The sequence below is a fragment of the Corvus hawaiiensis genome, chromosome 14 (assembly GCF_020740725.1).
Source record: "Corvus hawaiiensis isolate bCorHaw1 chromosome 14, bCorHaw1.pri.cur, whole genome shotgun sequence".
Classification (NCBI taxonomy): Eukaryota; Metazoa; Chordata; class Aves; order Passeriformes; family Corvidae; genus Corvus; species Corvus hawaiiensis.
This window is the reverse complement of record NC_063226.1, coordinates 19,621,495-19,649,169: the sequence shown is the minus strand read 5'-3', so window position 1 is coordinate 19,649,169 and position 27,675 is coordinate 19,621,495. Positions and strand designations below refer to the sequence as shown.

At 54.3% G+C, this 27,675-nt stretch overlaps 1 protein-coding gene across 1 annotated transcript; it reads right to left on the bottom strand.

Moving 5' to 3' along the window:
- Positions 1-19,639: 19,639 nt before the first annotated feature.
- CNGA2 (cyclic nucleotide gated channel subunit alpha 2) lies at positions 19,640-27,675 on the bottom strand. The gene is made up of 6 exons (XM_048318769.1): positions 27,162-27,675; positions 26,874-26,984; positions 26,209-26,370; positions 23,765-23,872; positions 23,233-23,339; positions 19,640-22,581 (listed from the first exon to the last, which is right to left on the bottom strand). The coding sequence occupies exons 1-6, from the start codon at positions 27,416-27,418 to the stop codon at positions 21,158-21,160; spliced, it is 2,169 nt and encodes a 722-aa protein (XP_048174726.1). The 5' UTR covers positions 27,419-27,675; the 3' UTR covers positions 19,640-21,157.

The following is a 27,675-nucleotide window of genomic DNA, read 5'->3' as shown; positions in this document are numbered from 1 at the left end:
GCCTAGAAACCAAAACCAGCTTTCCCCTACACAAATCTGTAATATTCTTTGCACACTGCCTGTGGCAGTAAAACTCCCATCATTAATCCATACTACTCCCCTTCCTAGAGAAAAGAAAGGAGTGGGGTTACCGTGCTGTCGAGGGATGATGAAACCATTGTGGTCTTCTCTATATACCCAAAAGAAACCTTTATCAGCCTCTGTTTGGGGCCAGAGGTCTGCAAAATGCAGTGCCCTTAAAAATGAAATAAGAAGCCTTGAAGAACTTTTATTTGCTATCTCTGATCACAGGAAATTAGAGGAGCAGGACATGAGGTCTGGTTTTATGTGGAGTCCGTCCGTCCTTCCTTCCTTCCTTCCTTCCTTCCTTCCTTCCTTTCATCCCTCCCTCCTTTCTTCCTTCTTTCTTTCCTCTCTTTCTCTTTCTTTCTCTTTCTCTTTCTTTCTCTTTCTCTCTTTCTCTCTCTTTCTCAGTTTGCTTTAATTGCATACCTCTTGTACCCCAGAAATGTGTCTTGCATGAGAACTAAAGACAGAAAGAACACTCACTCCATAAAAAGTCCAATCAATACTGCTGGGCAGCCAGAGCCAAAAACATGTCAAAAGTGAGCTGGGAATTAAAAGTAAGTAACAGATGTCATTTAAAACCCCAAGGCGAGACAAAGGGCTGAATCATGCCCTGCCTGGCTGAACAGCCCTGGCAGGATGGGAGCTGTGAGACCAGGGAATTCCTCAGCTTTGGACATCAGGGGGAAGGGTGGGGGAGCAATGGAAAACCGCATGAGCAGCAAGAGGGAGAATGGCCCAGCCAGCACGGGGAGTTTGACCCTGTTGCAGGAGAACCAGGAGGGACGAGATACCGAGGGCACAAGAATCAATGGCACATGGAAGTGGGGGGCAGCAGGGATGTGCAGGGACCACGGGACAAGGGGAGCAGGGCGAGACCACCCAGTGCTGGAGCCGGAGAGTGGCCACTGTGTGGGGCACGGCAGGAGCCCGCCCGGAAGGGGATAACAGAAGGATTTATGAGCACAGCCATAATGAGAGCCAGTTATCCGTGACCATCCTAAATCTTGTCAGAGAGAGGATGAGAGGGACATCTCCAGTGGACAGGATGGAAGATTTAATGCCACCATTCCACAGCATAATCACAACATGAGCCCCCCACGCTGGCGGCTGCTCCGTGGGAAGGGGACTGCCTGTGCTTCCAGGGCTGGCTAGGGCTCCGAGAGGAGGGAGGGAGGTTAAATAACACCAGAGGCGCTGCAAAGAGGCCCAGCATCTCTCCCAAAGCCCAAGGAGGGTCAGGATGCTGACAGCCTGCTGCAGCCCAGGTGCAGGGTGCACTGAAAGGCTCAGGTCCCAGTGGCCCACGCCAGCAGAGCCACACATCCATTGTCCCGCAGCTTTGGTTAACAACACCGTGTTTCCAGCCCAGCTGCTACAGTGCCCTTGTCCCAGCCACGGAGAAGAGGACCCAGCCTCACAGCAGCATCCCAGGGCTGGAGAGAAGGTGCTGAGAAGGTGCTTTCCTCCCCAGCACCAGGTGACAAAACTTCTGCCACCACCCACGCTCGGAGCCGCTCCTCTGCGTCTGCATCACACAGGTCCCGCTGCTCAGAGCGCAGGCTGGGGGCACACACACACTGCTCTGCCTGCTCTCCACGTGTGCCCTGGTCTCCACACCAGTCCTCAGGTCCTTGCACAGCTCACAGACCAGCAGAAGTGCCCCGTGGGTTGAGCTTTCACTGCAAGGACTTGGAGAATATGAACTCAGCCAGCAACAGAGCGAAGCCAGGGGCCTCCCCACAAGCCTGGGGAGATGGGTCACTGCACCTTCCACGGGCAAGGAAGGCTCCAGCCAGGGACACAGGGGCACGAGGGGACATGGGAAGAGCAGTCACAGCCACTGCAGCCCCCGTACCCACAGATGGAGGCCACGGGAGCTGCCTGCCTCCCCCTCTGCAACCAAGCAGCCTCATCATCTGTCCCCAAGAGAGAAAGAAATCAGGTAAGCAACGTCTACAAGCCCATATGGAGGGGCTGGGATGCTGCCCAAGCTTCAGCTCAAAAAAAAGTGCACATTTTGTGGTATAAATATTTTGGTTTGCCTCCTCCTCGCCAGCCCACGGGCTCCAGCACAGGAACCACAACAGCAGCCCTCCTCAGAGCCGTCTGGCAAGAGGCTGATCCCCACAGTTACCAATGTGTGCTGCAACAAAAGCCCACACACACTGACCCGGGGGCCCACATGCCTCCCAGGCATCGCCACGAAGGAGAGAGGCTTCTGGCTGAGTGGAGCCAGGCTTTCAGTCCCTGGAAGGTGCTGCTTCCCAAAAGACCTCAGAGATTGCCACATTTAGGTCCAAGGAGATGCTAGGCTGCCCTGTGACACAATCCAGTTCTCATGGAGCTGCTTGGTACCTTTTGTTCCTGTTATCTCCCATGACAGAAAAGAGCTGATTCCTGTCCTGTTAGCAGCCTAAAATCACAGAGTCATAGAATGGTTCAGGTTGGAGGATAACCTAAGGCTCATCCAGTTTCAACCTCCTGCCATGGGCAGGGACACCTTCCACTATCCCAGGGTGCTCCAAGCCCCAATGTCCAGCCTGGCCTTGGACACTTCCAGGGATCCAGGGGCAGCCACAGCTTCTCTGGGCACCCTGTGCCAGGACCTCCCCACCCTCACAGGGAGCAACTGTTGCTAATACCCAATCTCTAGAGATGCTTGCTCTGAAATTCAAACAGTGGCTGTAATTGGGAATCTGTCCACAGCACTCCCAACACGACCCCTTTCATCAGTAGTGGAGCATCTCCCCAGGACAGATCCCCACTGCTGTGGGTCCTGTCCTTGCCCCACACATCCACCAGCCCACCAGGAGCCACCCCCCATTCCAGTCTCTTCCTCTTTTTTCCCCCCCAGTACCACAGGAGAAGCTCCCACGCACCAGAGCTGCTCTCTGGTTTTATGTGGAGTCCTTCCCTTCCCTTCCCTTCCCTTCCCTTCCCTTCCCTTCCCTTCCCTTCCCTTCCCTTCCCTTCCCTTCCCTTCCCTTCCCTTCCCTTCCCTTCCCTTCCCTTCCCTTCCCTTCCCTTCCCTTCCCTTCCCTTCCCTTCCCTTCCCTTCCCTTCCCTTCCCTTTCTTTTTTTTTTTTCTTCCTTTTTTCCTTTTTTCCTTTTTTCCTTTTCCTTCCTGCCTGCCTTCCTTCCTTCCTTCCTTCCTTCCTTCCTTCCTTCCCTCCTTCCTTCCTTCCCACGGTGCGTGAGCAGGTAGGGAAGACAGGGATGTATCTTTTTTAACCATCAGAGCACCTGTGGCCATGTCTCACCAGTGCTGAAAACAAAGAGGACTGAGCTGCCACGTTCCCACAGAACCATGGTGATTAAGCCCAGGTGATGGCCCCAAAACTTTCTCCAAAGGCTTGGGTAAATATGACGGGAATTTGGTGGTGTGAAAATGTGTTCATTTGATTAAACAGGAATGGAGAGGAAATCCTTCAGGCCTTTTCTTCACTGAGTCCTCTTGGAACAAGAATAAGAGAGGGAAAGAGAATTTGTCTAAGAAGAGAATTAAAAGCAGTTTTTCACCAATGTACACTCTATGGCTTTTAATTCTTGAGACATGAGTTGAAGTCCAGCCTCCCCCAGACCCCGTCCCTCACCCTGCTCTGTTGGCACAGCAGGTGCCCAGGGAGAGACTGGGAGCAGCTCTCAAGCTGCTGGCTCGCTCTCAGACATCCAGAGCAGGACAATTAACCTGCAACGCTCAGACAGTGCCTCCCTGTGTGTGTGCTCCACAGCTGCACACCCAGTGCAAAACCTGAGCTTGGGATCTGCACTTACCTGGGCAAACATTTGTTTTGTGCTCTAACAGCAAGGTGAGCGTGCTATTCCCCTGTGTAAACATCAACTCCTCAGACATAAGCACTTCTGAGCTGTGCTGCACTCCTCTCTTGAAACAGCCTCTTTCTACGGTGAAATCGGCTGCATTCTCCTGTGTCAACAGAGTCAGTGCTCGAGGCTGTCCTGGACTCCTCTGAAATGCCTCTTGTCTTGGATGGGAACAGTCCGAGGGTGTTTATTTATCCATTTTTAGATGCACTCTGTTCCTCGTGCCATCTCAGCCGATGGGTCTGCAAGGCAGGAGCAGGAAGAAAGGATGATCAACTGCATAAGCACAGGAGAAAAAGGGCTAAAACACACTGTGTTTGTCCTCCCAGGCTAATGTGGTACCTCTCTTGAAAGAGAAAGGCAAAGGGATTACAGTAGTTTCCCCTCTCTGGGAGATGGCAACCAAAGCAGGAACACGTGGGGAGTGGGAGGACCCAAAAGCAGCCAAAAGTGAGTCCTGGAATGGGAAGAATGAGGCTGGAGGGAAGGTGCCAGCAGAGCTCCCTGCAGGGCAGGTTTGTGACCCATCCCAGTGTCTCATTTGTGACCTCATGCTGGTGGCTTTGGAGCTGGGCCAGGAGGCAGCAGGAGCAGATGGAGCTGCACAGCCCAACAGCCAGCCCGGGACAGCTTGGAGCCCACTGGGAGGGGAATGAGGAGCACAACGTGCAGGGCTCAGGCTCAGGAGCTTGGGCTCAGGAACAGCTGTTTCCACTGCCCAGCAAGGGCTCATCCATGGGGAAGGGCCAAGGAAGAAAATTATCCAAGTCAATGAGTCCAGGAAAGCTTTGATAAACTCTGAGTGGGACGGGACACCTGAAAAGAGAAATGTCTGTGGGGTCTAAATGTCTTCTTAGACACTCAAGAAACCCCTTCAGCCTCAACAGATGGTGGCATCACACAAGTCCCCAGCTGCTGTTGTTTTCACTGGGAAACATTTTTGTCATGACTTTTTCCCCTGATTTTAGGCTCCTGAAAGGATAGTCAGGATTTGTTTGGGGATGTGTGGGTGAGTTATCACCATCCAGCCTACTCTGGATGGCCTCACTTGGATTGCTCAGCTATTCTGAGCTGCCTGCAGTGGTCTGGGACAGGACTGATGGTGCCATACCTCTGCTATTCATGTTTCTGTTGAGATGTAAATGCACAGAGTCCTGAAATGAGCCCACATCAAGGAACTGGGCTGGGAAGGAGAAAGCTCCTGTACCTCCTCTAGCACCTAACTCACCCCATGCCACAGGGTGGGGCACGGTCTTCCCTCTATAGGTACAGAAGCCAAGGCAAGAAAAGTGAAATTACTTGCCCAGGGTCACTCATCAGAAGGCTCTGCACATTCAAGAAGGTCCAAAAGGAGCAGAGAAGGGCACCTGAGTGAGCTGGCGAATGGAGGACACATGGTCTAAAAGTGCTGTAGAAGAACAGAGCTTGCTCAGCCTTGATAAAGCAAACTGGCAGTGATGTGATTTTTTTTTCTCTATAAATACACCTGGAGGCCAAAGACCAGGGAGGAGGGCGGGAGAAAAGCTATTTAAGCTGAAGGACAATAGTGGCACATGAAAACATCCCTATTTATGTCTGAGGAAGTAAAAGAACAAGTTATGGGGAGAAGGAAGGCAGAAATGAACGGCCTGAAGGGGAGGCAGAGGAGATCCAGGCAGGGGCCAAGTGGGGGCTGCCTCCCCCAGAGGAGGATTCCTGTAGGATCGATGGCCTTGCAGAGCTCAGGGTCCTCACCCTTCCTGCCTGGCAAGGTGAAATGGAGAGGTGGGATTAGACAAGCTTTGGCACCAAGCAGGAGAAGGGAGGGGAAGTGATACCTTTTCCTGGTCTTAAAATCAAGAGTCAAACACGGTTAGAAGAGAAAAAGGGATTTTACCTCGGTATTTATTTTAAGGATCCTTAGGTGCACTATGCCCAGGTGGAATGCACCCTGCAATGCACACACACAACAGATCGAGTTTAATGTTATAGGTCTCACTAATTAGCAGATCTATCAAAGATTCCCCAATGAGAGGCTCGAGTGAGCTCCCCTCCCCGAGGGACCTTCCCCTGGATGGTTCTATCTCAGTTTACAGAATGGGTTCTGGAGAGGACCTTGGGGTCTGGGGCTTCTGAGATGTTTAGTCTCCTAGCTTGACAAAGTAAGTCTAAGAATATAGGCTAAAAACCACTAAGAATACAAAAAAATATAAAAAAGGTATTTAAAAGGGGTGTAAAAGAAAAGGCAAAAAGTCGTCATGGCATCAGAAGCAGGAGCAGGGTTATGGAGGAGACAAAGAGATGTTCGGTGCCGGGCCTGAGCAGGGTGTGCAGGGAGCACCGGGGATGAAGCTGACTGCCAAACTGCTCCTCAGCGTGAGCAGCAGGAAAACAGGTGCCTGGCCCCACAGGAGAAGCTGATGCTTCATCCTCTCATCCCCCCAGGCTTTCCACACACCCTGGCATGTGCTGGGAAGAGTCCTTACATCCCTGGGTTGTGCACGGACCAGCAAGGGGTACAGATCCCCCCAAAGTGTCACCAGCACAGCAGCCTCAGCACAGCCCTGTGCTCTGCTGTCCTCTTGGCTCAGCAGCAGAGCCAGACATTGCTTTCTCACCCCCGCTTCCAGGAGCAAGCTGGGATTTCCATAACCATTAAAAACAAGCCTTTGTTATTAGCCCTGTGAATTATTTATCCTGTCATAATTAATGCAGGACTGTAAAGGGCCGTGGCAGAGCTCCCCAGCTCGCCTGTCAGCAAACACCACTCCAGCCCTGCTCACCACTCGGGCATTAAATATGCATTGGGGCTGATAAATGGCTCCAGCACGCTGATCACTGCGAGGCTGTTGAACAAAGTGCCCTGGGCATGGACACTTCCCTCGGGAAGGGCTGTGCTGTGATAAACAGGGGGTGGCTGGGGATGGAGGCAGCTCCCAGGGAGCACAGGCTCATTCCCCCCTTGCAGCTCTTCCCATCCCCAGCTCTTAGCACTGAGCAGAGACACCTCCCTGGAGGTGGTATCTGAGCCATCCTCGGGTAAATCACTCCCCTCAGGCTCTGCATTCATGTCTGGCTCGCTCTGATTTCAGGTCAGGTTTGGGGAGGATGGACCCCTCCAAGTCTTCCTTGCTTTTCAGAGATGCCAGCTGGGCTGCTGGGCTGCAGGGCTCCAGGGACAGTGACCCCCAGAGGGGGATGTCCACTCTGCCTGGGCCTCCCGGGACCATGAAGAGAAGGGGTGGACTTCTCTGCCTCCAGTGGCTTCACAGGTTTTAATCAAATGCCTGCAAAGAAGGAGGGAGATGGGGAGTAGCTTGCCTAATTAATAAAACAAGAGGAAATCAACAGCTGCTATGAAGCTGCTGAACTCTCTTGCTCATTGCTCAGACCAGCCCTTAAGAAGTAAAGCAATTCCAGGGTATGAGGCTTTCTCCAACTCAGCGGGCTTTTGAGCAGAGAGCTGTGCTGGGAACCTGGGGAGCAGGATCCCATAAGGACAGGGATTACAGGACACCACAGGGACTCCGTAACAAGCTGCCTGGTCATCAGATTGGTGAAAAACAAACCAAATCCAGGCTTAGTGCAACAAGTCAAGCTGCCAGGGATCAACACCTGGATGCTGTTACTCCTTATCCCACCAAAATCCCCTCCCATTAACTTCCCTCTGTCAGGCTGGGTCCTCCAGGACACCCTGTACCTCAGCACCCCAATGCTGCTTGTTCTACACCTTTTTCCTTTTCCAAAACTGCCACTCCTTATAGATTACAGTGGCAGGATCCATAGAAAAGCTGGTCTCAATTACAGCTAAGTTGATTTAAATCCAGGATATGGATACAGAGCACATAGATTTGATCAAGGGACTGTAAGAGCAGCAGTTTTGCAGCCTGGCTCCATGAGAGTGCTCCAAGCAGCCTTTCCCTGGCCACACTGGTGCCTGAGAAAGGATTATTCCAAAACATGCAATGAGCTGACTCCACCATGGAGTTCTGAGCCCACTGGCAGGAGTGGAGCTGCTCCCATCCCACTACTCAGGGGGTTTAAAACAAGGAGAGGAAAAAAGAAGCATTAAAACTTATTGTGTGGGCTAATCCTGGCCCGGCAGTGAAGTGCACTTAAAATGACCCTTCTCTAAGCTTCATGTCTCCCATTTGACATTTCTCTTATTTGAGGATCTTTCTGGCTGCAACATCAATTTCTCTGTCAACAGCCCTCAGTGCATCTCTCTTGCTATCTTTAGGCTGGGTTTATTGATCCCTCATTCCTATCTATCCATCTCACTCTTTTGTGCTTATCCCTGTCTGGCACTCGATTTACTGCAGGACACCTGCCCTGGTTTACAATGTGCAGCTCATGTCAGCCCCCTTTTTTCCACATTTCCCCTTCCCCAGTGGGGAGGGACATGAGGCAGGGAACTGCTGGGCAGGCTGCAGTGCCCACGCAGCTGAGAGAGGAGCAGCCTGGCAGACAGAGCTGCTTTTTGTCCAGAAGAAACCCCCTTTGGCAGGGCTGGAACATCCCCTCAACCGCTCCTGGGAGGGAGTTAAATATAAACCAGGCAGCAGCCATCGGAGCTGTGGTGTCGGACCTTCTGCCCTGCAACTCCTGCTGTGACACACCTTATCTGAGGAGATCAGTCAGAACTCTGTCCTAAAGCTGCCTCTGAATCCCAAAAACCAGCCATGCCCTCGGAGATAAGGGCATCTGTGTCAGCAGCCTCAGTTCTCCGCACTGGCTGCTGGATCACGGCGGAGCAAGGAACAAGGAAAGGCAGATGAATGGAGAAAAAAAATAAAAGACTGAGAAAAGGGGGAGATGAAGGTGTGAAGCTCTGAAGGTGTGCCCTCAGAGCTGCTCTTGTTTTGTTTCCACCTTTCATGTCCTCAAAGGTGAATTGGGGAAAAGAGAGGCCAAGAACAAAGCCCTGTCACTTCCCCTGGCTGGTTAACTCATTATCCTTAATGTGTGCCATGCTGTGGCAAGCTGAACAAGGAGAAGGAGAAGGATTTTCTGTCTCAGAGCAGGGAAATAAAGTCCCTCCCTACTCAGCAGACAGCCACTTTTCAGAGGGTTTAGGCTGACGGATGGCCAGACTGTCCAGACACCCCTCCCCAGGGCTGGGCTGAGACCCTCACAAAGGGAAACCCAGCTTTCCTAAGCACGGTTTGTAACCAAAGAGCACCCTGGCCTCCAGGCAGAGCTAAGCAGGTACACACACACAGAGTGTGGAACGACCTGGAAAACCAGCTGAGAGACCAGTGCCCTTTCTGAATGAGACTGAGGTGTCAGAAAACCCCAGGGAATCCCCAAATCCTGAACCCACCAAGGGGTACAATGTGGAGTAGCGATAAAGGCTGAGGGGGGAACATGCAGCTGCGTGAAAATATGGCCAAGGGAACTGCCAAACCTGACACCCCTCTCAGTGGGAGCAGATACACTTCAGGGCAATGGTTCCTAGAAAAGCTGAGGGGTTTCCACTGAAGGCTGTCCTGTAGGATGGCATCCGTGAGGGCACGGCACTGCAGATGTGGCCTGAGACACAACAGCCTTGTGCAGCAGGAGTCTCAGGGCTGAACCTCATGGTCCAAAGCAGCTCAGGGGCAGAAAAGCTGCTCTCTTCACATCCTTGCCTGAATCACCACACTGCCCCTGCTTGAGCAAGCAACACGCAAAGACACTGATGCAAAAGCCATTTTTTGTCCTTCTGACGAAGCCACAAAAGAGGGAGATGAGGAAACAGCCACTCTGGCAGGCAGAGACTGAAGAAGATTCATGCCCCCAGTAAAAACTGTCTCCACATTGTAGTCCCAGCAATTCAAATGGAAATTGTTTTTACAGAAAAAGGACAATAACAGTGAGGCTGCAAGGCCACATCCTTATTTAAGAAGTCCTGTTGGGTTCTTGGGAAGATCAGGAAAAAGGGATGGGGTGCTCTGGCTCTGGGTACTGCAGTGTAAGACCATTACTCCCGTGCTCTTTGCAAGCTGGTGGCATTTGAAGGTGCACGCTTGCACTTCCCACACGGGAGTTTCCCCACAGCCCTGCTTGGTGCTCTCTGACCGGCTCCCAGGCAGGAAAACTGAGGCCACGATGGGTAATGGTGCCTGGGCTCTACCCCTGTCCTGCAGGGATGCTCCAGCCAGGCTTCAGCGAGCTACACAGCAATGGGCACTCACCAGATCCCTCTTCTCATGTCCCTTGTCCCTGCTCCAGCAGCAGCACGGGGTGAGAGAAGCCAGATCCTGCCTGACCCTGTGCAGACCCTCCTCCTCCCTCATCAGCCAGCACACAGCTCTTTACTGCACTTTTCCCACTCTAAGCGTGTTGGCCCCTCCAGTGTTGCCGTGTGCTGGAGGGGAAGAGCTCCACAGCCTCAGGACACGAGTCTCACTTTCCCAGACACATCTCACCTTCAGAAATGGTCCCAGCAGCTCTTCCCTCTCCTGCTGTCCGAGCTCCTGCTGTGCTAAATGTTGCCTTAAGTCACCTGCAGCTTTCCTGTACAAGGGCAGCTCCCACAGGGAGGGGAAATCCTTCCAGGACTTCCCAAAAGCACCAGCTCTTGTCTGACCCAACTGCTGCAGCAGCCAGCAGCTGAAACAACCTAAAACCTCACCTGTGCAGAACCAGGGGCACAGAGATCTGTGGCTTTCTAACAGGCCCCAGGAGAGCACTGGAAGGAGAACAGGAACAGAGGAAGGAGGCACGGACACTTTCCCCTCCGGCACATTGTGGTTGCAGGGATTTCTCAGGCTGACTTGTTCGGTTTCAAAGCTGCTCACAGCTGGTTTGTGACCACCAGGAGACCAGGGGACAGGATGTTTTAGGGGGGAAGGGAAGGGAAGGGAAGGGAAGGGAAGGGAAGGGAAGGGAAGGGAAGGGAAGGGAAGGGAAGGGAAGGGAAGGGAAGGGAAGGGAAGGGAAGGGAAGGGAAGGGAAGGGAAGGGAAGGGAAGGGAAGGGAAGGGAAGGGAAGGGAAGGGAAGGGAAGGGAAGGGAAGGGAAGGGAAGGGAAGGGAAGGGAAGGGAAGGGAAGGGAAGGGATGTTCACCTGGTAACGCCTCTGAATTTACAGAGAACGTCCGCAGCATCAACACAATTCATTTGCTGCGTGGCAAAGTCATGAGCTGCCATGGCAGAAGGCAGTGCAGAACACCCTGTGCTGGAGCCAGAGGGTGAGTCCAGTGGGTCAGTGCACAGAACTCCATCAGCAGCTGGGGGTCACTGGAGCATCTCCAGTCCAGGCCAGAGCTGGGTTTGGAGGTGGCAGCTGAGAAACTTTCTGGGCTCAGGAGACAGCATGACCTGTGCTGGTGAGCAGATAGGAAACAGCTCAGCCTGAAGTCTGCCAGCAGCAGAGCCTCACCACCCTCCTGGTCCAGACCAAGGCTGGAGAAGGAAAAAGGAGTAACAGCCAGCTACTCCATGCAAACAGGTCTGTCAGTCTGAGCTCTCCCAGAACGCCCTCTGTGTCTGACAGAAAGCAATCAAGCCCAGGCCAGCTTACAGGGAACCTTTGCCATTGCTTTGCAGTAGAAAGATTTCCATAAATTGCTGGTCTGGTGGTTTTTTTTCATGAGACATTTTGTCTCAATTTGTCTTTCCCTAAAGGTCATTCTTACAGACAGCAGCCCACTGGCGCCCATCAGTCAGAGGCTCTGACAAGCCAGAGGATCTGTCAGACCACATTTTGCCTCCCAGCTACATTCAAGGTTTCACATTCAACACTTTTAATTCCCCTAATGGAGTTCTCCCTTCAAGGCTAGCACACTACCAGAAACCAGGGAGCACCAGCACAAGGCAGAAGTTGGCACAGGAGTTACAATCCACGTTACTGCCGGGGAAATGCAGGTAGCCACAGCAGGAAAGCTCCAAGCAGACCTTAGCCAGGTAAGAGGGTACAGAACAGTCCCAAATTTAGGAGCATCCAGATAATGGTGAGATACACAGGGATCACAGCAGCTTGGAGAGGAGTCAGACTCTCCATGTCCCAGGTGAGCAGGCAGGGGAAAGCATCAGGAGATGGCAGGGCTCTGTGTCACTGCCTCTGTGTCACCTGCTGGCTGCAGAGCTGGCAGGAGAGCCTGGTCACAGGGTGTGGGGTCCTCCACCAGCACAGGACGGTGAAGAAACTCCACAAGAAACTCATTCTGCTCCTGCCAGTCCTTCTGGAGGGCAGCACCGGAGCAGGGACTGCAGCTGGATGGCCTAGACCAAAAACCATGCACGTGGCAGCTTCAGCTCCAGGAAGAGCCATGTCAAGCACTCAGCATTCAGAGTAATCATTTACACTTCCCTTTTGCTGAGGTGCTGGAAGGCAGCATGAGCCGAGCCTGGGCTCACCTTAGCCCAGATTCATCTCACTGGGAATGTGAGGAGTAGCTCTGGGACACCTCAGCACAGCGACCTGGACCTGGGACCAGAGACTGGGTAGGAGGGAGAAGGGAGTGCCAAGGAGCAGAGGATCCCACTGTGGCATTTGGACCCATAGAGTTGTTCATAATCACAATATAAATAAATGATTTAAAAGCTGAGGTAGGGCGAACCCTAAGGCTCCAGAATAAGCTGCAGAGGCAGCATTACCAGCCTGAGTGTCATCTTGAAGATGTGGGCACAGATGATGGGAGACCCCCCACATCTCAGGGCTGGCAATGCAAACTTGTGAGCTGAGCAGAATCCCCCTCAGGGGCAGCAGGAGCATGGGACAGGAGCTGTCCCATGGATGTGCAAGGGAACACATTTAGTCAAGTCAGATGCCCCATGAACTCACAGACAAGTGAGTTCACATGCTGAGCCTGAGGCCTGCGGGAAAACACATGAAACCCCCACAGTCCTCCTGGCAAAGAGCTGAGGAGGGTGATGGCTCTTTGCCCCCACTGCCTGGACCCCAAAGTACCTGGGGGAGCCCAGCACCAGGGGCACAGGGGAAATCCTGGCTCTGACTTGCACAGCAGCTCCAACAGCAGCACTGCTGATGGCATTTGTTAGGTATTGATTGCACAATCAATAGGCTGTCAGCGCTAGTGGCATTTTAACTGGACTAATAATAACAACAACAACTGTTCATTGCATTTTTGGTTATACTGTTAAAACTTTTAATTAGACATATGATACATTTTGGGCTCGGCATTAGGAGGTGTGTTTGGCTTTTGGTAGGTAACACCCCCCAGCTGGGCTAACACATCTCTGTCCTGCCCTGTCCCCCAAGGGGGATGGATGAGTTCAGGGCGTCTGACTCCAAGGAAAAGCTCAGCCCCACATCAACCTGATGCAGGGTCCCTCCCTGTCTGCTTCACCTCCTGCACCCTTCCCCAGGCTGCTTCTGGGGATGGATGTGACAGGTACCACCCTGAAGACTGGTACAAGCCTGACAGTCCCCCAAATTGTGCCCCAGTGTGGGGCTGCTCAGCCCTGGCAAAGCCCCTCTGTGTGCCCATGCCAGCTGTACCTTCTCAGTCCAAAGGGTTTTCCCGCCATGAAGGGAGGATACAGAGGAGCTTGGCCACCTGGCACAGAGCTGGTTAGCCCCAGGTCCCTCATCTCAAATGGAGACATTGTCCAGCTTTCCCAGCAACCCAAATAAGCCAGGCATTTCTCCATCTCCTCTGCACACCCTCCCTTGCAACTCCTCTGAGCCTCTGTTCCAGTGACTGGCAGCATCTCAGGGCTTCCAGGGGCAAGAAACAGCCTGTGCTCATAGCCCACTCAAGGTAACAGCTCACCACAGCATGCTCACTTTTAATTTGCTTATCCGAGCAATAAAGCAGAAATGAGATATGGCAGCTAATTAAAAGTATCGATTCATGTGGCATTCAAAACCACCCGGACCAAGTCAGGGCTGGGAAGGAGGGATGAAGAGGCTGGAAGAGAACAGGGCACAGCAGGACTGCAGTGCTGCAGTCAAGTGTATCCTTGCTCCCTGTGATTTCTTACACGAGGAAGACTCCTCTGCTCTAACAGCCCTCTCCTACAAGGCACCATCCCTGAGACACTGGGTCTTTTCTTTACCAGACAAATCTCCAAGATTCCTGTTCCCTCAGCTCCGTGTGAACCCTCGTTTGACATGCCCCATGTATTTTTAAGGCTGGCTGACAGCAGGCAGACAACCACCCCGAAATGGGGGGGAAACACGGCCGGGATGTGTTTCTGCAGCGAGGCTCTCAAAGGTCACCGCTTGCAGAACCCTCTGACCTTCACATCAGCGGAGCCAACACACGGGACATGCTTGTCTTTGTGACTCAGGTACGTGCAGGAGTCGCAGGGTGCCTGGGGCCAGCAAATCCAGACAGCTTCCAGCTCACCTGCTCTGCACACCATTGCACAAGATGGGTTTAAAACCACAGTCAGTGTCTGTCGCTCGCGTGGGAAGGGGAGTGGGAAAGATGGGGGCCATCAGCAGGGTCTCAGGTGTCTGCTGTGGGCAAGTAGAGAGTTGGTGGGAATGGATCCCAGCTGAGAGAGGTTTAGATTAGCTATTAGCAAGAAATTCTTTCTATGAGGGTGATGAGGCACTGGCACCGGAGAAGCTGTGGATGCCCCATCCCTGGAAGTGCTCAAATCCAGGCTGGATGGAGCTCTGAGCAACCTGGTCTAAGGGAAGGTGTCCCTGTATACAACAGCAGGGTCCCTTCCAGGCCATTCCATGATTCTATACAGAGGAAGAGGAAGATGCTCATGACAAGACGGGAGCTGGGGTTTCCTGTGTGGCCAGTGTGGGTCTGTCTGGAGGGGAAGGTGGCTGCTGAATCCTCACTTCCCACAAGGGTAAAAAGTTTGCTTCTCAAGAGATGAGCCAAGTGAGGAGCATCCAGACAGTGCTGTGCCAGAGACAGAGCTGGGAACAGACTCAGAAGCATCCACAGCCACGCGTGAGGTAAGAACTTGTCACTCTCTTGTTCTGCATTACCCATCCCATCATCTTCCCACCCCTCTGAGTTGCACAGCTACCAACAGCTGTCCGCATGGGATCATAAAAGACCCAGAAACTGTCACTGAAAGCTTTCTCCCTGTCCCTCTGACCTCACACAGCAAGCAGATGCCACCATGGCCTGGAGTACGAAGGGAACAGAGTCCGCAAGTGAATCATCCCCATCTGAGGACTCAGAAACAAAGAGGAACCTGCAGGAAAGGACTTCTGCTCTGAATACGCTCCAAAAGCTTCTCAGAGAAGTGACAAAGTACCTTCTCATTTTAAAAACTGCCCTGGCAGCCTCCTCAGTGAGGTTTGCACCCACATCATGGGCATGGACCCTGAGGGGATCTCCATCCTCTGCCTGGGGTGTTATCAGGGCTTCCCCTGAGCTCTGTGGGGACTGCAGGCACAGCTTAGCCTCCTTCTGCTCTGCTTCCTCTCCTGTTTTCCCCAGCGAGCAGCCTGCCCCACCCAAGCCATTGCAGACCATCCTGCCCTGCCAAGCACCCGGGGCAGCTCTTCCCAGAGCACAGCCAGACACAGAGAGGGCCAGTGGCCACTTCACAGCACCCCTTCCCCCATCCCACACCACACCTGGGGATCACAGCGCTGGAGGAGAGCAAATACCCCGCTACAGCTGCAGGTAATCCATCCAGACAGGCAGGCAGAGGGATTCACTCTCTGTGACAGACTTTATCTGGCTCCAAGAAGGATAAACCTAAATCCTCTACTGTATTTTCCCTCCACTCTCTAGTCCAGAAGATGTAATGTGACGTGTGGCCAAGACCAAAAGGCAACATTTAGGAACATGCAGGGCTGGGCTGAGGAGGACACCAGGGAGAGCCTCATGATGGGACAAGGAAGCCTTCACCCTCAGAAGCCCAGACTGGTGGGTCAGGGGGAGAAGGGCTGTTGGGAAGGCATCCCAGGATCTTCTGTCCATCCCTCCAAGGGAGCTGGTTGAGTTGCCTTCACCTCCTGCTCACCCCTCACCCAGGGCTGCTGTCGTGGCAACACATGCTTGAATTCAGGAAGCAATGGGTACTTCTGCTTGTTTACCCTAGAAGGAGGCAGCACCCTGGTATTTTGAACAGGAGAGAAGGAGGGGAGGGAGCCAGCAGTCAGCACGGGAGCTCACGGACAGGCTGACCTGAACCTGCATGAGCTGCAGGGCTGCAGCCTCCTGCCACCCACAAGAAGGGTGCTGCGTTCATCCCCTTTGGCTCTGCTCCTCCTGGCTGGGAGATGTGCTCGTGGGGATGGTGGCAGTCCCCACACCACAGTGGGACCCCCGCATGGAGATGGGGTGATAGAGGGCTTCACCTGCACAGGACAAAACTGGGACATGCTGGGTGCCCAGCACCAATCTTCCCCTCCAAAGGGGGGAACCACATCTCAGAAAGGTCCTTTAGCACTCACCGGGGGCTGCACAGAAAACACACATTGCCCAGCACCATCAACCCCCTCTGGCAGTGGCTCCTGCGCAGGGGGGTGGTGGCTGCCCGCCCCAGCCATTTCCCAAGAGCAGCCCCAGGGCACGGCATGTCCAGCATCACCCCTGGACCATGAGAACAAGCTGAGTGCAGAACATTTCCTCTGGAACCTCGCTCCTGCCTGCAGGAGAAGCACTTTGATTTCAGAGCTGCTGAATCCAAAGGAGCCTGAGCAAGATATGTCCTCCTCCAGGAAACAGCTGCATGGGAGGCTGGCGTCCTTCTACACCACCTCCACATGCCAGCCCCTGGAGAATGGGTGGAATCTCACTTGCAGCAGCCCTCTGCATTCAATGCCTCACTCCTGGGATAGCAGCACCAGCAGCAGCAGCAGTCCTGGTTCCCCTGGGTGCTGAGGAGGTAGGAGCTGGGGGAGGAAAAGCTGTCTAGGGAGCTCTAAAAGTGGCCCATGCTGGAGAGCCTGGAGTTGCCTCCAAACTTTCCTGATTTTCAAGAGATTTGGGTCCAGCCAGCCCATAGGAGAGACACAGTGTGGTCAGGAGGACAGAGCAAGACTGGAGCTTGCCCCCACCACTCCCCTGGCACATGGATCTTCTCACCAGGTTGAGCCTGCTGCGCTTCAGGCTTCATGCCAGACCCTGGGCTCAGAGCCAGGCCTTCTCTGCAATCCCTAAATCCACTGGTCCAAACTCATACAAACCTTGTTTGCAGCCTGCTGACCTAACTTAGCTCTGGAGAATGGGCAAAGCCAGATGGTCTCCTGTGCTGCAGTCTCCAGCCCTGCTGCCCACAGCCTAAGCAGAGGTTATTTTGGGGCTCTCTTGCTACCACCAAAATGGCTTCTTCATGAACACCTTAAGAAAAACAAAAAGCAGGCAGCTGGGAGGCAGCAGTTATCACCGTTGTGTCCTGGCAGGCTCTCTCCATTTTCCCCAGCTGTGAAATGGGTACTTGCACTTCCCAGAGGTCGATGAGAGAGCTTTTTCTGGGTATCATCCAGTGACAGTCTTTTCATTCCTTGAAGCGATGCTCACAGGGGAGGGAAAGCCAGTATGATACAACACAGTTATGGCTGATTCACCTGAGCATCCCAGTCCTTTTCCTGCAGCTCTGGTACAGGCAGGCAAGGTCTGAAGATGCACCCTTTGATAGCAAAAAACATCTGCTGCAGATGTCAGGGGGCTTCCCTGGTCCGATGGGTGGCTGCCTGGTGAAGTACACGTTTCCCCCTGGCAGGACCTCTCCCAAAGTCAATATATTTGCTCCATATTTGATGTCTCCCATCCACAGCCCACAGCTGAGAAAATCCCCTGTACAACAGAAGCTATCTCTGGAGAGAGCTAAAAGAAGGCAATTATTAATAATATATGGACAAGGCAGCTCAACACATCGTGGCACATGGGCACGTCTCTGCAGGGCACTGAGCAGACCTTTACAGCGGGGTTTTCCTCCTGGACGCCTCTGGCAGCCCTCTGCTGCCCATCTCTGGGAGACCCTTAGTGGGGAAACCACTTGTAAAATGGGCAGCAGCCAAAGCTGGATCTGCTGAGCCCCGTGTCCGCTCTGCCGGGAATTTAGGCAGCCTGCAAGTGCAGCTGTGCCATTGTGTGCTTCCCTCCAACATCTGCCTGTCCTGCTCACTGAAAAAACTCATGGAGCTGCTGCTAATTTCATTAGCAGGCCCGTCAAGCGGTTCATCAATCCATGATTTCCTGGCTTGCCGCCTTGAGGAAACAAGCGGGATCTGCTCTGAATTCACAAAGCCATCCCCTGGGGTCATTTGTCTGAAGGCTTAAAATTTCCCGAGTGCATTATTATCTCGGATTAAAACTGGGCGAGGGAGGGGGTTTGGTTTTTCTCCCCATCCGCGGGAGTAAGGCAGACCTCCCTCAGCCGCCGGCAGCTCCCGACCCGCGCCAGGAGCTGCCCTGTGCGGGGCCGGGCAGGGGCGCGCAGATGAGCAGCGCCTGCGGAGCCGGGCGCGGGTCGGGGCGCAGCTGCGGAGCGGCGAGTGGTGGAAGAGGCATCGGGAAACACTCGTGGTGGCGTTGCCAAAGGCTCGGATCCCCGCGCCGACGGGCTGCGAGCCCGCACAGACGGTCCCGCATGCAGGGTCCCACCCGCTCGCAAGGAGGGTCCCGCACTGAGGATTTCCCCGCCCGCACGAAGGGTCCCGCCCAAGGAGGGTCCCGCCCAGACGGTCCCCTCGGCCGCACGGAGAGTCGCATCCGCAAAGAGAGTCCCTCCTGGCTTGTCCCCTGCCCGCAAGGAGGGTACTGCGCAAAGAGTGTACCCCCCGCACAGAGGGTCCCTCTCGCCCCCCCGGAAGATGTCGCACAGGCCGCCCGGAGGATGTGGCACAGGGGGTGTCCCCTCGGCCGCCCGGAGGATGTGGCATAGGGGGTGTCCCCCCCGCCCGGAGGATGCGGCACTGAGGGTGTCCCCCCCGCCCGGAGGATGCGGCACTGAGGGTGTCCCCCCCGCCCGGAGGATGTGGCATAGGGGGTGTCCCCCCCGCCCGGAGGATGTGGCACTGAGGGTGTCCCCCCGCCCGGAGGATGCGGCACTGAGGGTGTCCCCCCTGCCCGGAGGATGCGGCACTGAGGGTGTCCCCCCCGCCCGGAGGATGCGGCACTGAGGGTGTCCCCCCCGCCCGGAGGATGCGGCACTGAGGGTGTCCCCCCCGCCCGGAGGATGCGGCACTGAGGGTGTCCCCCCCGCCCGGAGGATGCGGCACTGAGGGTGTCCCCCCGCCCGGAGGATGCGGCACTGAGGGTGTCCCCCCCGCCCGGAGGATGCGGCACTGAGGGTGTCCCCCCCGCCCGGAGGATGCGGCACCGAGGGTCCCCTCGGCCGCCCGGAGGGTCCGGCCCGGAGGGTTCCGAGCGGGCGCGGCGGTTCCGCGGGCCACAGCGCCCTCTGCCGCCCGCCCGCCGCACCCGCCCCGCGGCGCCGGGCTGGGAACGGGGAACGGGGAACGGGGAGCGGGCGGGAACGGGGAACGGGCGGGGAGCGGGGAACGGGGAACGGGCGGGAACGGGGAACGGGGAACGGGCGGGGAGCGGGGAACGGGGAACGGGGAGCGGGCGGGAACGGGGAACGGGGAACAGGGAACGGGCGGGGAGCGGGGAACGGGGAACGGGCGGGAACGGGGAACGGGGAACGGGCGGGGAACGGGAGGAGAGGGGGGAACAGGCGGGGAACGGGCAGAGCAGGAGGGGAACGGGCAGAGCGGGCGGGCTTTGCAAAGAGCCAGCAGCAAATCCAGGAGCGATACTCCCAGGGGAGGGGGAATCTGGGAGCTGGGGCTCGTGGCATTATAAGGAGTAGCTGAACTGCAACCACGCCGACTTCAACCAAGAGCATCTTGGTCATAAAAGGAAAGAAAACTAAACCCAGAAGATCTACAATTTAATTTAGAGATGACGAAAAAACTTTTATTCTTCCCCCAAATTCTAATTTTGGTATTGTAACTGTTCCTACCCCCACAATCCCCAAAAGCAAAGCCATTCTTTTTAAATGGAAAACATACACATGAAATGCAGAGAGGCAGTTTTGCACTGGAGGGAAAGAAAGAACAAAGGAAATAAACTCAGTTTTCCACTATGAACCTTTCTGGGTTGATATTTCCCCATGTGTCCTCCCATCATTTTAGCCAAACTCTTGGCTCAATTTGACCCAGAACATAAATTCCCTTCTCCGCCAAATATTCTCCTGCTTGCAAACCAGCCCAAGCCCACCCCACCGGTGCAGTGGGCCCACAGGCCCAGAACCAAGACATGAGGTGTCATCCTCCAGTCCCAGCACCTGCGCAGTGCCCTGAGGCGTGGGTGACACTGCTGCTTGCACTGGTGGTGCTGCTGCGTGGAGGGGTTTGGGGGCTGCTCCTGCACTGTCCCGCTCCCCATCAAGCTGCTCACACTGTGAGCAGGCTGCAGCACAGCCTGGCAGAGCTTTGCTGGCACTCGCACTGGTGCCACGTTTCCATCGTCACACGTGTCCCCGTGGCTCTGCCACTCATCTCTCCTCCAGAAGGCAGGGGCCTTTGCAGCCTGCAAAGCCCCAAAACTCCCACTGAGTACAAGAAAACCCCCTGCCTAAGAAAATAAATGTGTTCTGCGCTCTCTCTGAGCTACCCACAGCAAAGCAAATATGGGCACAGTTGGCTCCCACCATGGCTTTGTTCCTTAAAAACATGTCATTTCAGTCAAACCTCTCCTGGCACATCTGGCTGTCATTAGATAGAGGAGAGAAACACTCTCTGTCTCACTCCTGCTTGTACCACTGCCAGCACTGCACCTCTGAATTGCACTTGGCATCCCAGACATCCACAGCCCAAAATGGGAGTCACACTGCTCCCACAGGCTTAGGGATGCTGTCCCCAGGAAGGCACAGTGCTCAGGGCACCAAACCACCTGCACCAGGTGCCCCCTGACAGCACCAAATACAACAGAAAAGAGAGGCAGGCAGGAGGCAGCGGCTGCAGACCCTGCCAGGTCAGTGCCCAGCCTCAGCAAGGGTGGTCACCAGGGCAGTGACAGTGACCCAGACAAGCCTCTCCATTTGCAGATGTCAGAGGCACAGTCTGGCTGGTCTTAGCTGAGTTATGGGATCTTGTGGGGGAAGAGTCTCTGGGTGCAGAGCGGGCAGTGTTTGCAGACACTCACTGGGCACTGGTTACCTGAAGTGAGTTATAAAGGCTGAACTCAAAAGGCAGTGAAAAAAGGGACAGGTCAGAGGGGGAGCTGGGACAATCCCCTGATTTGGAGCCACCTCACGAGCTGCTGTCAAGGCAGTGCCAGTGGCAGTGCTAAGGACCTGAGAAAAGGCCCCGGCAAGGCAGCCACAGGGTCTGCCTTGTGAAACAGCAAACACTGTCCCAGGACAAGGTCAGGCATCATCCAGATGATCTCTGTACCCCCTCACTGCTTCCCACCAGCTGAAGCTTTCTCCTCATCCTCAAACAGACTGTCTGAGCTATCAGAGAAGAAGTCCTCCAGCTCCTCCTGCCTCATCTTGGATTCCAGAGCGGTGATGCGCTGCTTGAGCTTCATCTGGGCATCGTTGTACTCAGTCAGGAGCCGGCCAAAGCGGGTGTGCAGTGTGTCCAGGTTCGAGGCCACCCTGTCCAGCCTCTCCTCCATGCTCTTCCCTTCTGTGCTTTCCTCTGCAGCTGACTCATCCAGCAGCCCTTCCTTGATTAGGATCTCCCGGCCACGCTCCTCCAAGATCTTTTTGGCATCCGGATACTCTGTGACTGCTTCCATGAGATCTTCCTTTGACAGGCAGAAGAGATCAGAGTAGCCCAAGCTGCGGATGTTGGCCGTGCGCCTGTTGCCCATTTTGCTGCCTTTGATGTTGAGGATGCTGATCTCCCCAAAGCAGCCCCCTGCAGTGAGCAAAGCGTACTGTGTCATTCCATCATCAGCCACCACGGCCAGCTTGCCCTCCTTGATGATGTACATCTCCTTCCCGATGTCCCCTTTCCGGCACACGTAATCGCCTGGGCTGAACACCTGAGGGCGAAGCTTCAGCACCAGCTCCACCAGCAGCCCCGCCTCACAATTCTGGAAAATCCTCACCTTCTTCAGTGTCTCCAGGTGAACGTTGATGGCAATCTCTGCCCTTAACTTATCAGGGAGATTCTTGAGGACCTCCCGTTCATCTACTGCCTTCTTGTTGGTCCACAGGTAGTCAAACCACTTGATGACTTTGGTTTCCAAGTCTTTGCTCACCTTGCGGAACTGCATGTAGTGTTTGATGGCGTCGATTTTGGCCTGGAACTCCGCCCTGGTGGCGTTCATGTTGGATATCATGGATCCCACGTTCCCCACGATGGTGGCAAAGATAAGGACGCCAATGAGGAAGTCAAAGATCACGAAGAGGTACTCTTCATCCCTCACAGGAGGAGGAGTCTCCCCGATGGTGGTCAGAGTCAGTGTAGACCAGTAAAGACAGTAGACGTACTCCCGGGTCAGATACCCATACTCACTGTCTGTGACATTGGGATAGACCCAGCTGTCCTCCCCAAAGCCTATGGCCTTGGAGATGGCATAATAAATGCAGGCATTCCAGTGGATGATGACCAGGATGTAAAGAACCAAGTTGCTGATGCGGAAGATGTTGGGGTGGCTGGTTCTGGTCTCGGTCCTATCGAAGAACTCAAACATGCGGGAGAAGCGCAGCAGCCTGTTGAAACGCAGCTCAGGGCAGTGCAATCCCACTGCAAAATAGGCCAGGTCTGTGGGCAGGATGGAGAGAACATCCAGCTTGAACTGGAGCATGTGGATGTAGTTATCCCGTAACTTCTTCAGGTCCTTAACCAGGAGGCCCTGTTCCAAGAATCCTGAAGGGAAGCAAATCACAGGATTGCCTTGGTTTGTGTTCGGCTCTTCTGCAGGTTTTGTAAACACCTGAGCAACACTTTATGGCATGCAGTGGATTTGTAGGCATAACTACACAGGGTCACCCAAATATTACCAGTCCCACCCGCCCTACTCAGTTTGTTATCACAAAAACATCTGGCAAAATCTACCCAAAGGTATAACTCAGTCTGTTGCCACAAAGAAACAGGGACACAAAGGTTTCCATCTTCCAGATCATGAAATATTGCAGTTCTGACAGAAAACATCCGGCCAAGTGCTGCCTTCCGACAACATTAATTTCTACCATTTTTCCATGCAGATAATTCATTAGCTGAACTGATGCAAAATCAGAAACACAGGCCTTCAACTATGCCCGAATACTAATAGTAATGCGGGTAATTTTGTACAATTATTCAAAGGTGAAGTTGAAAGCTGGGATGATTAATCTTTCATATTGAAACTTACTCCCTTTCTCAGATCTTCTAATTAGATTCCTTCTCTGGAGGCTCCTCCATACTGGTGAACACCAAGGTAGACAAAACCCTCCTTCTAATGGAACTGTGGATTAGGCCTGCCCCTTGCAGCTCATCTCCACTTTTAAGGGATTAAAGGAAAGCCAGGATGCTGCTCACCTGTGTGCAGGCGGATCACTGTGTCCCCAAGGTAGAGAGCATCTGAGATGTAATCTAACACCAGCCACAGGACAAAATAGGTCTTCTGCAGGTCAGTGAAGCAAGCCCTGGAGGAAAGTCATCAAACAGGGTGTGAGACCACAAATCCCCACATCTTCTGTAACTATTACAGCTGGATAGGCTGATCCTGAGGCACCCAACTCTGCAACAGAGCTTGGCCACTGGGTGCTCCTCTTCTAGGAATCAAAACTCCCTGCTCTGAAAAATCTGCCCTCCCTTGATGTAGGTAAAGCAACGTTTTGAAACCACCTCTCAAATGACCCTGAAACCATGGCCCTTTCCAGCTGGGCCAGAGGGTGAATGCTCTGCCTTTGCATCACAGAATTCACGGTGATAGTGGAGGGTCCCTTTCCTTTTGGTGCCCACCAGCACCAGAACCATCAGTGTCAGTTTGATCCTGGTTGAGCCACAACAGCCAGGTGATCAGGAGGGTCAGAGGAGGAGGCAGGGACCCTACAACCTCCCAACTCACCTGGCTACGAGCAGGCACCAGTTGTAGAGGACAGGAACGGCAATCACAGCCAGCCAGTGGTAATACCAGTCCCCCGCAGGGTCCACCACAAAGAACAGCCATTTCCTCCTGGAAGCAGAGAGAAAAGCCAGAGCTGGCAGTGTGTGTGCAAAAGAGGGTTGGAAGGAACCATCTGAGCCACATCCTTCATCCCTTGCACCACACTGCCTCGAGCTGCAGCTTGGGTGCCAGTCTGTAAGCCAAAACCAATCCCAGCAGTGCCGAATCCCAGCTCTGTTTAAGTTCCTTTATCCCTAAAACTGAGCTGAGAATGCAGCAGAAGAGGAAACTGTGGGATGTTAAGGCACAGCAGGTGGCCCACATGACACAGCACCCCAGTGGCACAGCCAGGAACAGATGTATGGAAGAGGGAAATCAGAAAAGTTCTCATGACGTGACATGACATTGCCTCTCCCAGATGAGGTAGGGATCGGTGCCAGGCAGATCTGAAGAGAAGATTAATTGGAGCAGCAAGGAAAGTGTGCTGCAGATCAGTGGCAGCACCAGGAGGGGCTGCCCAAGCCCCAGAGCAGTGGCCCTGGGGGCAGCTGGCATGGCAGGGCTGCCATCGTTGTGCCTCCTGCAGTCAGCACAGCCTGGGGTCCAGCCTTTGAACTGCTCCCAAGTGTTTGATCCTGCTCATCTTGGGACTCTGAGATAAGAAGTGTGTGCTCCAGTTGCCAGATTCACTGGAGAAGCTAGGGAAGAGGAACTCTGTGGCTGGGCTGATAGGCTTAGCTGCTGCAGCCTGATAGGGCAAAACACCCTCTCCCTCCTTCCCTCCCTCCTTTCCAGCTTTTGAACACACAAAACTCCCTCCAGTGATAGGAAAGAAAACAACCCACTTGCCAACAGATTCCCCATGCCCACCCCATTACTTCTGGCAGCTTCAAAGGCAGAACCCCTGCCTGGAAGTCTCCTTTCCCTGGAGCACAGGCAGTGCCTGGAGCGTGGGGACGGCACTCGGCACAAAGCCAGCCCCAGTCCCTCATGTTCACCCTCTGTGCACCCACAGACAAGCGGTGGTCCAGCCTTCCCATTAAAAGGGCATATTTTTAACCAGAAAGTGCAACTTGAACGTTTGTTTTTTGAGAAAGGGACTCTGCTCCCTAGGACATACAGCACTGCTGCAGAGAAAGCACTAACCCACCTGCAGCCAGCCCAGCCAGCACCCACCCACAAGCACCTCAATAATGCTGTTCATGATGTTGGTAATGTCAGCTTTAAATCACCAGTGCTGCCGTGACTGCTGGCCAGAGTCACTGACATTACACTGGCAGCGGGGCAGGGCTGGAAAACCAGGGCTCTGGGTTAACCCAGGAAGAGGGAATTATCATCTGCCTCTCCCCAAAGGCTTTGCACTCAGGCCTGGAGCCGTGGAGCCTGCCACAGCCATGAGCAGCAGCTCACGTGGGATTACCAGACTTGGGGGTCTTCTTACCTGTGGAGATGAGGACCTAGAAGACCCCAGAAGTTCCCACTGTAGCCCCAGAACCCACTGGCCCTTTCACAGCCCTCTCACAGCACACTTCAGCTCCTTCTAGTCATGAACAAGCTCCCCTTAACCTCCCAGGGCAGACCAGTTTTTCTTCCATTACTGGTAAAGACCCACATACAAGGCTCAGATTATTTTTCTCCTACAGAAAACAATTATTTCTCAGTGTTTTAATTACCATGTATAATGGTAGGGTCCAGACTAGTCTCTGAGCTTTGCCCTCTAATTAGCCAGCAGAAGAAAAGCCAGGTTATTGCTTCTCACCAGGAGTGTGAGCTGAGGAGATGAAAGGGCTGGATTTGAAAGAGCCTTTTCAGAAAGCTGCTCTTTGTGGGGGCACAGGCAGCAAACACACACTCGCTTCATCCTGCAGATGATGAATGAGAGCGGCAAATCCCACAGGTTTGTGGCTCCTGGGTGGGATGCAGTGGTTGCTGGGTGGAGTCCTGCATCCCTTGGCTTGTGTCCAGCCCCTCATATGCACAAGCTGCAGGTGCACGTTATATCATCATCATCATTATTATTATTATTATTATTATTATTATTATTATTATTATTAACCTAGGGCTGGCTCCAAACACAATCCTAGTGTGGGACTGGTATGAAATTTGGGAGGTCTGATGTGTTTCCCACCAGGGCATGGAGCAGGAGAGAGAACACCCCATGGCTTAGGGACAGGTATGTCCCACGGGGACAGACCACCAGGTCCTGTGTGTCAGCAAAACAGCCCAGCAGAGCCGGGCTGGCTGCCAAGGCAGGGGCTGGAGAGGGCAGGAGGGACCCTTCCCACCACTCCATCCCACCTCCTTCTTTCCCATCCCCATCAGCCATCCCCACTGGGAGCCCCTGAGCTCCACGCACAGCTGATCCCCAGCCGGGCACAGTTGGGGCCACAGGGAAGGGACCCTACTTTTTGTTTAACTTCTCAGCCTCCTCATCCTCAAGTTCATCTGCAGCTGCTGTCAGGAGCTCGGGGCCTTGAAAACGCTCCAGGAAAGGGTCTGGCCTCTGCTGCTCCTCATGCAGGCTCTTGTTGGCCCAGTCCCTGAGCACGAGCACCAGCCGGACTATCCTGGACACGGGAGAGAGGCACACTCAGGAGTTGTTAACAGAGCAAGGACAAAGCAAAAGCTTCAGAGTCATCAGGGGAGCTACAGCTGAGAAGAAAACTCTTGCAGCTCCCTCTCAAGCACTAGAATTTCTTTTTTACCCTTTGTAGTGATGGTGTGGGACTGAAAATATACAAGCGAGACCACCTTGGTAGAGTTCCACAACTTCTCCCCCAGTCCTGCTGTCATTCCCACAGGAATATGGGGAATCTGTGGGTGACTGAGGCAGAGGGAGGCTGCCTGCAGGGAAAGGAGCCCCTGAGCCCTCCTGGGGCCCCAGTGGGGGTGAAGGCATCCCCTATCACAACCCTCTCCACACACAAAGAGCAGCATTCACAGAGGCTCATCCCTGCCTCCCGTGAATTCCATACAGCAGAAGGGGATCCTGACCCCATGGAAGGCCCCAGTGACAAGGCCAGGCACAAAAGGCTCAGGCTCACCCCATGCCAGTGGCACACACAGGTACCTGGCCAAGGCTCCCTGGCCTTGGAAAGCGTGGTCAGCTCTCTGCTCCCCCCCATCTGGGCTGGCTCCTCTCTGCAGCTCTGAGGAGGAGTCGTCCTGGGTTGAGCAGGCCCTGCAGTGGGGAGAAGGGGGGATCACAGCCACACTGTGCCACCATGGCACTGCCACAGCCAGGAGAACGGGAGGAAGCTGGCAGCAGAGATTGGGCATCACAGCCCTGCCCACACCAGGCCTTCCCCTCCCCTGCCCCACCACTGCCTCCCTCAACCGAAGCAGGGACCAGCCTGACCTCCTGGTGCTGAGCCCTGTCCCCTCGGTGTCACCCTCGGGCTGGGGAGGGCAGGGCTGGCGGTTGGCTGGGGGGCTGTGCAGACCATTGCTCTTCGCTGGCATCCTCAGTGTGAGGACACCACGGGCACACACCCTACCCCAGGGACCTGCAAAAAGCACAGAACAGCCACAAGAAAAGACGTGCAGGACACAGCACATGGTTCGAACACAGAAATCCAGCACAGAATGGGAAGAGAGGGTCAAATCCCACGGCATGGGCCCACCCCATGTTTCCCACCACCAGCCATGGCTGATGCTGCAGGAGGAGTCCTGCAGGGCATTTTGTTATCTCCAAGAGATCCCACAGCGGCCTGGGCCCATGAAAGATGCTCTCCTCATTGTTCAGGCTCCTCATCCATTGCCAGAGCAACACCTCATTTTCCTTCTCTTCCCTCTCCCTTGCCTTTCCTACTCTCCTTGCCTTCGGTTCCCTGGCCTTGCCTGCCTCTCCCCTTCCCATTCCTTGCCTTGTG

Excerpts from the sequence above, each read along its gene's own strand:
- CNGA2 (XM_048318769.1), bottom strand. The coding sequence starts at position 27,418 with ATGCCGTGGGATTTGACCCTCTCTTCCCATTCTGTGCTGGATTTCTGT. Across the intron at positions 23,873-26,208 it reads GCTGAGAAGTTAAACAAAAA|GAGGAAATGGCTGTTCTTTG; the intron begins GTAGGGTCCCTT and ends CTCTGCTTCCAG. Across the intron at positions 23,340-23,764 it reads TGGTGCCTGCTCGTAGCCAG|GGCTTGCTTCACTGACCTGC; the intron begins GTGAGTTGGGAG and ends ACTTTCCTCCAG.